This window comes from Brachycentrus maculatus, unplaced genomic scaffold (assembly GCF_059751285.1).
Source record: "Brachycentrus maculatus isolate JH-2025_06_01 unplaced genomic scaffold, ASM5975128v1 h1tg000061l, whole genome shotgun sequence".
In the NCBI taxonomy this organism is placed as follows: domain Eukaryota; kingdom Metazoa; phylum Arthropoda; class Insecta; order Trichoptera; family Brachycentridae; genus Brachycentrus; species Brachycentrus maculatus.
In genome coordinates, this window is record NW_028280815.1 from 1,506,303 (window position 1) to 1,516,959 (window position 10,657).

The 10,657-nt window shown below is 36.7% G+C and overlaps 3 protein-coding genes across 3 annotated transcripts; 2 read left to right on the top strand and 1 right to left on the bottom strand.

The window, feature by feature from the left end:
• The first annotated feature begins 685 nt into the window (after positions 1–685).
• LOC148311537 (zinc finger protein 593 homolog) lies at positions 686–2,826 on the top strand. The gene is made up of 2 exons (XM_088256541.1): positions 686–828; positions 963–2,826. The coding sequence occupies exons 1-2, from the start codon at positions 717–719 to the stop codon at positions 1,298–1,300; spliced, it is 450 nt and encodes a 149-aa protein (XP_088112667.1). The 5' UTR covers positions 686–716; the 3' UTR covers positions 1,301–2,826.
• Positions 1,343–2,826, top strand: Slimp (Seryl-tRNA synthetase-like insect mitochondrial protein). The gene has a single exon (XM_088256540.1). It carries the CDS (start codon positions 1,343–1,345, stop codon positions 2,714–2,716), a length of 1,374 nt encoding a protein of 457 aa, XP_088112666.1. The 3' UTR covers positions 2,717–2,826.
• A 596-nt stretch (positions 2,827–3,422) lies between these two features.
• On the bottom strand, positions 3,423–10,188 carry Tango2 (transport and golgi organization 2). Its single transcript, XM_088256476.1, has 6 exons — positions 9,803–10,188; positions 8,583–8,699; positions 7,443–7,563; positions 5,503–5,727; positions 4,441–4,539; positions 3,423–3,628 (listed from the first exon to the last, which is right to left on the bottom strand). Exons 1-6 carry the CDS (start codon positions 9,939–9,941, stop codon positions 3,520–3,522), a joined length of 810 nt encoding a protein of 269 aa, XP_088112602.1. The 5' UTR covers positions 9,942–10,188; the 3' UTR covers positions 3,423–3,519.
• Between the last annotated feature and the right edge of the window lie 469 nt (positions 10,189–10,657).

Below are 10,657 nucleotides of genomic sequence, written 5' to 3' on the forward strand. Positions count from 1 at the left end.
AAAAGTGAAGTCCCGTTTGAACTGTGGTAGTCTGGAAGTTAGAAGTTGGCCATCCACAATGACGAGGAGATAACAAGCTGCCCTCCAGCGTGACGACCATCGCTCAGGAATGCGTCCTGCCCAACACCTTGGCCATTCTCCAGCCCATGGGATCAAGAAGAAGGCGTATTTTGTCGGCTCATCTTTTCCCCGCTCCAGACTCGACAGCCCGAGATCGATTGACGACGTTTTAATCTATTTTTTTTATCATTATCATCATCATCTTATTATTATTATACATGTCTTTATAAGCGCCCTTGAGGTAGTGTTTTACGAAAATGGCGCTATACAAACTATCCAAATTATTATTATTATTATTCGCAAACCTGAGTGGCCTAGCCATAGCTTTCATCTTCCCTTTTTTCCATTTCATTTTTTTCCTTTTGTATTTTTTTAGGTAATTCTCATGCTAGTAATATGATATAAATAAAACTTTCTGCTCGCCATTTTTAGAATGCAATATTTTTATGTATACTTTAAAAACATAGCGAAAATACATTCAAAATATTTCTATAACAGGGTCGATGTGTACTTACACCAAATTAGGGTAGATACCACCTGTAAGCCAAATGTGAATACTGTTTAACAGCCACAAAAATAATGTTTATGGAAGAAGTATAGATAAAAGACAAGAATCAGTTTTTCTGTGGCTAAAATCAAAGGGAAAATAAGTCGAAATGACATATAAACGCAAAAAATATCACCACGGCGATACTCATTTGAAGAAACGTTGGAGGTTGAGCAACAGAAGAAAAGATCTCGATGAGATTGATGTTGATATCAAAGAAGGTAGTTTCGTAATTTAGTTTTTATTTACATTGTAAACTGACAGGTTCGCGGACCGGGAGCATGCTTGAATCTAACCTAAGAAATGTATTACGTATTTAATTTGTAGTTTCAATAATATTTATTATTGTTTTCAGAAAATGCTGAAGTTTTATTGAACCAGGATGTTGATTTAGACAAGGCTGGTTCCGCTCAGTTTTACTGTCTGCACTGCGCTCGCTATTTTATAGATAATCAAGCGTTGACCGAGCATTTCAGAACGAAAGTTCACAAGAGACGACTGAAAGCGTTGGAGTTGGAGCCTTACACTATCGAAGATTCGGAAAGAGCAGCCGGATTTGGAAATTTTAAGGCACCTCTTAAAAGGAAAATCGAGACCCAACCCTCCAAATCTTCGACTGCCAACAAGGAAGAAGAAGACGAAGATGGTGATGTCAAGATGAGTGAAAACAAGAAGAAGAAAGTTTCAACGTAAAATTTGAAAAAGAGGAAGTGATATTATAACCGTGTTTTAAAAATGACTCTCTTTGCAAATAAGACGAAGCCAGCCTTCATCCAGAGACTCTTACATTTAAATAAAAAATACAGTTCAGCTCTTTTTATTAACGGTGAAAAGATGGTCGATGTTTGCCCGACCATTATCCCTCACTTAGACTTTGAAGATAAACTAAAAGACGTTGATTCTTTGCAAGATATGATAGCAAAGCGTAACCTCAATGTTGATCTGAATCAAATCAAAGATGTCTGGGATTTCTTCTTCAAAGTACGGCAAGATTATGTCAAGATCTCGGATCAGCAAATTGGTTTAATATCCAAGATTCGCGAGTTGAACTCCGCTGGCGATGAAAGTTGCAAAGACGAAATCGAAAAGTGCAAAGTTCATCTGCAAGTGGTTCGGCAGGATTTTAAAACATTGAGATCGGCTTTTTGGACCGTTGAAGAGAAAGCCATGATGCACGCTCTCTCCTTCCCCAACTGCCTTCACGATAAAACTCCAGCTCCGAATTTAGAAGAGATATATTCTTTCAAAGAGAAAAGCGTGCCGCTAGATGTCCGAAACCACTTGGGTATCGGCGTCAACGGCGATTTGATAAAATTCATCAGCCCGCAAAGATATTATTTGAAAGGCGATGCGGCCATCTTTGAACTCTGCGGAAAGTTTTACTTTGGAGAATGTTTGCGCACCGCCGGGTACAAACAGTTTTCTAATCCTGATTTTACTAAAAGCGTCATCGTAGAAGGATGCGGTTTGAATCATACGGATCCAGACGGCGTGTACATCTTGCACCAATGTGAAGACGGGAAAGTGGGAGATGATAGTCGGCTTCATTTAACAGGCGGCGGATCGTTACTAGCTTTTGCCGCCTACCACGCCAAAAATGTCGTTTATCCTACCGTATTCCCTTTAAAATACTTTGCCCTCGGACGCCAATACACACCTGTCCCAAAATCATCAAACCTCGGCCTGTTTCGGGTGAGCCAATCATCCGTCGTTCAAGTGTTTATCGCCGTCAAGGATTCTGCGGAAGATCTCGATAAAGAACTCACCGAAGCGACTGATTCAATTACAGAAATTTATAAAAGCATCGGTTATCATTTCAAAGTATGTTATCTTCCTGCGGCAAAGCTGGAAAATTGGGAGTCCCTTCGAGTGAGTTTTCAAATGTTTTCTCCGTCTCAGGATGCGTACATCGAAGTCGGTAATTTAAGCGTCAGTGATAACTACATCAGTAAGAGACTGCATTTTAATTATAAAGATGGAACTAAAAAGTTCCCCAAATTGATATCAGGCACTGTGATGAGCATCCCCAAGTTGCTCGGTTGTATCTTGGAGCAGGACTCGGGACAAGTGTTTCGGATCCCGCCTATTATGAGAAAGACTCTGACTTGACTTCCATAGAAAGCCACATATTCCAGAAACTGTGTTGGACATAGTTTATTATCTTTGTAATATTGATTTGTAATTGTTACAAAATTTCTATTAAATTATTGTAAAATTTGTTTTTGTGTTTTTCTTACTCATTCATTTACACATTTAAATTTTAATGTCAAATTCATTTATCTGATTCATCATAAGTTGTTCAACTAAAGGTGGAGACTGACCGGAGCATTCGTATAGTCAGTGCAGTGAGCTTGAGCGCTCCATCCATAGTTTCGGATGCACGTCGCGAGCGATGTTACGATGTTATGTTACAAAGAAATGCTGCGGTCAGTCTCCACCTTTATGTTGAATTAGGTAAATGAATGTGACCTTGAGAAATGTAAAAGATCCCTCGATTTAGAGGCTTAAATGTTGCTTTATTTTATTCAAAATTTCATTTCGATTGTTTACCATTGTAAACATTTTTTTTTTAAATTCGTGTTTGAAAAATAGTGGACTAAAAATGATAAAAAATGGATTGATTCTACTGCAAAATGATTGCCAAATCAATCAATGATTTTTTTTTACTATCATCAATTTAACAAATCTGTTCCAAGGTTTTTTCCAGCCAAATTTAGTAAGAACGCTCCCAAGTAATGGCCGAAAATTTAATTTTTATTGCCAATGTGTGGGTTGATTTAGAGTAAAAGGTAAGGTTAATAAAAACAGTGTTTTTGTAACCAAATTCAATTTATTATGTAACAGAAATAAATATAACACATATTTGAATTGACATCCTAATGCCGGCAGTAATTTATGTGATTGTTCAGATGCTAGATAGTTCTCTGGATGTGGGTTTTGATCCAATCTTTCCCGAGTTCCATAGTCCATTCGTAGAAGTCGAAGTTGCCCTCGCCATCCACCAGGATTATTGTGTGTGTTCTGGAAATAATACAGATAAAACTATAGTCTAACTAACTAACTAACTAACCATCACGCCACTTCTCCGCAGGGGTAGGCAGAGAGAATAGAGCGCCTCACCACTCTGTCCTTGCAAACATTCTTCACTTCTTCCAAGTTCATGCATCTCCTCAAAAACTATAGTCAATAAAAAGAAATGTATACATTTAAGATTGTGAGTAAAACATCCTAACAATATAGGTTTTGTATATGATTCATTATTATGAATAATATACCGTAGAACGGCTACTTGAACTTTGAAGTGTTACTTGAGCCCAGTACAAAAAAAAAAATCTGTATTTGGTCTACAATAATGAACGTATCGTGACAATAAGTGTCACCTGTCAGGGAAACAATTGATCATGTCAATATGATTAATTGATAACATCGTATTGAGGTGTCTTGTGAAATATTTAAAAACACAGTGTTATCTTGATCGTTACTTACATGAAGGCAGGGTGATCACTCCTGTGCTTCAGGGACCAGCCCAGGGTAATATTAAATAAATATGAGAACGAAAAATCCCTAATATTTATTTTCACCCCCCCTGGGAATCGAACCCGGGACCTCCAGCACAGTAGTTAAACACGCTAACCATTACACCGTGGAGGCGGACAAATATATAAATGTACAATAAAATACTTAGTATAGTATTTTTATTTATTGATTAATGTCATTTATCTTCTCAATTTCGGAGAGGAGGGTATTGAATTTATTATACCAATGAAGTGCCCTTGTGGAAGTATTTTATGAAAATAGAGCTACATAAATTATCCAAAAAAAAATATTATTACCTGGTACCGTAAGACATTTGCGGAATATCGACACAAATAGCAGTCAGATTATTTGATACATTAGGTTTTATCCTCATCAATTCTTCATCTGGGACGTGTCTGGGAAGTCAATGTTTATAATATTAAAACTTTTTGCTTTTAAAAGAAATACATACATTTTTTTATTTTATTTACATATTATGTTCATTTAAAACAATAATTATTATAGAATACATGAAGATCGGCAGCAAAATTAAAATATGTATGTAAAACTTGTATGCGACCCATCATGACATATGGATCCAATGCAGAGCGGACACCGCAGTAACAAAAAACGCGCTAACAGCATCAGAAATGAATACTCTTAGCAGCATATCTGGCAAGAATCTATGAGATAGAATATGGAATACCAGGGTAAGGGAAATATGCGAGATCGAAGATGTTGTTAAATTGTTCAGGTTACTATGTATTCTGATAAAGCCGATCTCACGATGCTGTAGAATTGCCGGCACCAGACATTGGATCCTCCACCTCCATTCCTCTCGCTGTTCTCTCGGCAACCCCATACGATAAAATACGATAAAATTCCTAGTATATCAGCGCTAATATGGATAGATGGCGCGTGGGAAGAGAACAAAAAATCTATGCTGGCTTACATGAACAGAAATTTATTGATAAATGAACAGAAAATATAATTTTTAATATTGTCCGCCTCCGTAATGTAATGGTCAGCACGCTCGGCTACCGTTCTGGAGGACCCGGGTTTGATTCCTGGGGGGGGGGGGGTCAAATAAATTTAAGTGATTTTTTCACTCTAATATTTATTCAATATTACCCTGGACTGGTACCTGAAGTGTAGGGCTGATCACCTTTCCTCATGTATTTACGATCAAGATAACACTGCGTTTATATGATGCAGTGCCCTATGCACCATCGGGGTGCGGATAAGGGTTTGAATGAATGAATGAATAATTAGAGTTTTTTTATACTAAAATATGATTAATGGAATTGGATTTTTAGACCGGAATTCTGAAAATCGCTGTGGCAGTCAATGTTTTAAAAAGTAAACAAGAAAATACTTACTGTTTTTTGCATTTAAGAAATGTCAGTAGCTCATTGACCAACATGTCTTTTGAGCCATGTTCGGAGGTACAACAATCGACAATCTCCGCAAACTTCTGCTTTCCCGCTACAACCTTCTGTAACGGTCGATCCGGGGAACTGTTACTGAACCCGAGCACTCCGTCTTCGTATGTTCGTACTTTGTCATCGTGGTTGGAATAATGATAAACTGTACTTGACAAATCACTAAAACAGGTGTTCAAAAAAGAGTAATTAATTTTTGTGCAAATCATAAAAGTATGTACCGTAGAACGGGGCTACTTGAACTTTGACGTGTTACTTGAGCCCAGTACAAAAAAAAAATTAAATCTGTATTTGGTCTACAATAATGAACGTATAAGTGTCACCTGTCAGGGAAACAATGAATCATGTCGATACGTTCATTATTGTAGACCAAATACAGATCTAAATATTTTTTTGTACTGGGCTCAAGTAACACATCAAAGTTCAAGTAGCCACGTTCTACGGTACATATAACGGTAGTTCAAAGTTTGGAAATAAAAATTGTGAATAAACAAATATGTACATATTTTTCTTCATTTCATATATTCTAATAATTGAAATCTATAAGTATTATAGCATTCATCATTTATTCCATACATCAGTGGTCGGCAAACTTTTAGCCAAAGAGCCAAATATGCACATTACAAAAATCAAAAAAAATCTTAAGAGCTCTGTTTTGTAATTCTAGTACACATTAATTATAATTTTAGACTTTTATTAAATTATGGATACACCCAGTAAAACTAAATTTCACAGGGATTTTATTAATTGATAAAAGATCTTTTGAAAGTAACTAACTAACTAACCATCACGCCGCTTCGCCGCAGGGGTAGGCAGAGAGAATAGAGCGCCACACCACTCTGTCCTTGCAAACATTCTTCGCCTCTTCCACGTTCATGCATCTCCTCATACATACCCGCCGATTGTTACGACTCCTAACCTGACCACTTTCAAGTATTTGGCATACCTGATCGTGCCATGTTTTTCTCGGTCTTCCTCTGCTTCTTTTCCCGCTAACATTCGCCTCATAAATTTGTTTTACCGTTCTTTCCTCACTCATTCGTTCTACATGTCCAAACCATCTCAACACACCTTTCTTAATTTTATCGATAATGCTTATCTCAGCTTTGCATTCCTTCCTTATTTCACTATTCGTACATCTATCATACATCGTTTTGTCGCACATTCTTCTGAGAGATCGCATTTCGACTGCATTCAGTCTACTTTCATCCTTCTTTTGCCAACTCCATGTTTCACTTCCATACATTAGAGTTGGAACCAGGACTCCGTTGTGCACTGCCAGTTTAGCTTCTGCTGATAGGTTTTTATTTGCTATAACTGATTTCAGTGCACCATTAACCTTGTTCCCAGCATTCACTCTCCTTTCTAAGTCTTTATCAATCTTTCCATCCATTTTGAAAGTAAGGTATGCATAAGAACACTACTTATTGCAAATATTGTATTTGCATCTCCATTGAAAGTTTGATCAAGTTAGGTTAGGTTAGGTTGTATGTTGTTATTTTAGCATGTTTTCATTTTCTCATCTATAAGATGATTTCTCGGTTTGCTTTTGATAAGGTTCATGCTTCAAAAAGATTGTTCGCATGAATATATAGAGTCGAAGAGCCTTCCCGCGGATATTTGTGCCGGAGCTGCACTTAAAAGGTCAAAGAGCCACATGCGGCTCCTGAGCCACACTTTGCTGACCCATGCCACACATCATACCTTTTAATCACACCTCCCTTTATTGAAATCCTGGTAAAAACATTTACATAACTATCGTAAACTGTCATAGTTTCCATCGTTCATTCCAAGCTATACATACTATGATGTAATATGTCAGAAAACAAATAACGCTTCATTCTAAACGTCACAATGAGATTATGATTCCAGCTTACTTTATTTGAACTGTGACTAGATTGAATGCCGTGTACTCATGTCCGTTTGTATGGAATTCTTCCAGATATTCTTCAATCGATTTATTTCCAAGTATAAAGTTGGTGACGATTGAACCTCTACCTAAAGGATAAAAGTTATTTATTATTTCTTATAAAGAATTTAAATATGAAAATAAAATGTTTTAGCACGTTGTTTACATGGTCAATATTAGTCGGGTGGTAACAGAATGCCTAGCAGGACTAGGCCACTTCCGTTCATGATTCATGACAATTCATAACCAATGTCATATGTAAGATTTTTTATAGACATCTCAAGAGAGAAGAAGTTTTACTTTTAATGTGAAAGTCTATAAATTTACATTGTAAATGATGTGTCCACCTCTGTAGTAATGGTCAGCATGCTCGGCTACCGTTCTGGAGGTCCCGGGTTCCATTTCCAGGGGGGCAAATAAATACAGGTGATTTTTTTCACTCTAATATTCATTCAATATTACTCTGGACTGGTACCTGAAGCGGAGGGCTGATCACCTTTCCTTCATGTATTAACGATCAAGATAACACTGCGTTTATATGATGGAGTGCCCTATCACCATTGGGGTGCGGATAAGGGTTTAAAAAAATTGTCCATGCATTTACATTTACATAAAATAACTGGTCAAATTATAAGCTACAAAAAAAAATTATCATGTTTTCAGGCGGGTCTCAAGTATGTGAATTTAAACCAGGATTCGGATCTCGCATACAAATAGAACGAGTCTTTGCTTAATAAAAGCTTTCCCAATTCCAACATAGATGGCTATTGTGAACTCACACATGTACTGTATCACGAGTTTGATCAATATATCAATATATCTAATTCCACAAAATCATTAGTGTGGTTGTCAATCATGGGTAAAACGGTGAATGTCGCATGTATATAAAGTGATCACTTAAGCCATGTGAATACCTAGACTTCTATATTCTTCTTCACTTATGGCGAGATGTCAAAAAACAAAAATTAATTTGATTATAAATTTCATGCAGTTGTGAAAATAATATTTCGAGTTACCATGGTTGGGTGTAGATTACCAGAATAATGATGTTTTATGGGCTAAGTAATGAGTCTCCCGTACCCAGAATGGCATGGAAGCTATCACTGACCGCGAGCATTTTCCGGAGTAGCAATTCCCAAGAGGTTTAGGAGCGCGCCAACTCGCTTGGTGGCAGTATTTGCTGCTAACCAAGTGCCCCCCTCACGTCCGGGTTCCATATCCCTTCCTAGAATTGCACAAATTCAATATCTCATGAATCCAAGAATCTGAGGCGATTTAAAAAAAAAGGTTCTGTAGAATAATAATTAAACCCTTATCTGCACCCCAATGGTGCATAGGGTACTGCATCGTATAGAAGCAGTGTTATCTTGATCGTTAAATACACGAAGGAAAGGTGATCAGCCTTCCGCTTCAGGTACCAGTCCAGGGTCATATTGAATAAATATTAGACTGAAAAATCACTAATATTTATTTTGACCCTCTTGGGAATCGAACCCGGGACCTCAAAGATTGGATTAGAAGTAGAATATGGGGATTCGCTATTATTATTTACACATTGTTTTCATCAACCCCGACCCTAATTATACTGAGACAGTCTACTGCCGACCCTCAGTATACTAATCACAAGTAACCGCAAACCCCATTCAGATCAGTACAAGGTTTTTTTGTGTCTCTCGCGCTCTATCAAAAGTAAGCAAATAGAACGCTTTTAAGCATCTTCCGCTGTCTACCAACAGTATATAAAAGACGCTTTTGAGGGTTTCCCGCAAAAATTGTTAGTATGTACATTTCTACAATATAGAAGGTCATGACTACATATTATACAAATAAAATAATACTTCATACAAAGAAATATATTCATAATAATAATTGTTTTTAAACGAGCATTATTCGCCTCCGTAGTGTAATGGTCAGCACGCTTGGCTACCGTACTGGAGGTCCCGGGTTGGATTCCCAGGGGAGGTTAGATAAATGTAAGTGATTTCGCACTTTAATATTTATTTAATATTACCCTGGAGTTGTCCCTGAAGTGCAGGAGTGATCACCTTGCCTTCATGTAAGTAACGATCAAGATAACACTGTGGCAATACGATGGAGTGCCCTATGCCCCATTGGATGCGGATAAGGGTTAGAAACGAGCATTCAATTTTCACTTTGGACTTTATACTTTCTACTTAAAGGTTGATAACAACAGAAAAAACCTCATGATTTATTACTCAGTAAAATTCCGTAGTGTATTATTACTCTCATTACAAATCAAAATTATCAAATTAGATGATGAGGTGTAGAAATATTTTTTTAAATGAATATATTTTTTTTAAGACTCACCTCCTATTACAGAATTATCTTCTTTCCACGAGGCTGCTATGGCAGCGGGTCTATTAAAATATTCATCCCTATTGCTGGCTAATATTAACCTATAACCTCCAGCCGTTGGTCCCCCCGTGTGAACGAACAAAATACACATTCCGAATAGTTTGAAAAAAATTACATTTAATATTCAATACACAATTAAAAGACGAACATTGCGACCTCAAACTATTTTGTAATGGAATAATATTTCACATGTAATCTGTCGGTAAATGAATAAATAAAAAACACCTTACAAAAACATTATCTAATCTCCCGCAAACAACTGAAGATAAACAATAACAAGAAAAGGTGAAACGGCAGCTGTCACCACAGATTACGCAGCCACATAATGTCAAACTGACAGCTTATCTTTTTTAAAACTCATTATCTATGGAAAAACCACAGAAACAAATATGTACAGGTAGGTCACTAAGTACAATTTTGAACAAAAAGATTGTGCCACCAGGTTTTTCGGAAATTTTCTTTTTGGACAAAATTAGCTATTTTGCAGTTTATTTACATTTACGAGACCATTCGCTATTAAATTGCATGATTGCTTTAAAATTCCGACGTTATTTAATATTTTGATTAGATACAGGAACTGTATTTGATACAATTATCATACATATTTCATTTATATCTGTTGTATTTTTTTAAATTTATTTAAATGTGTCGGGTTGTGGTCCTGTGGCTAGTGTCGCGGTCTCTAAAGTCAGAATTTCTCGGTTCGAACCCACTCTACCACAATTTGATACCTAATGGGCCGCTTAAGCTTACAGAAATAATATAAAATTAAAGTATTTTTGTAAATAATAAAAACACAAATACTTC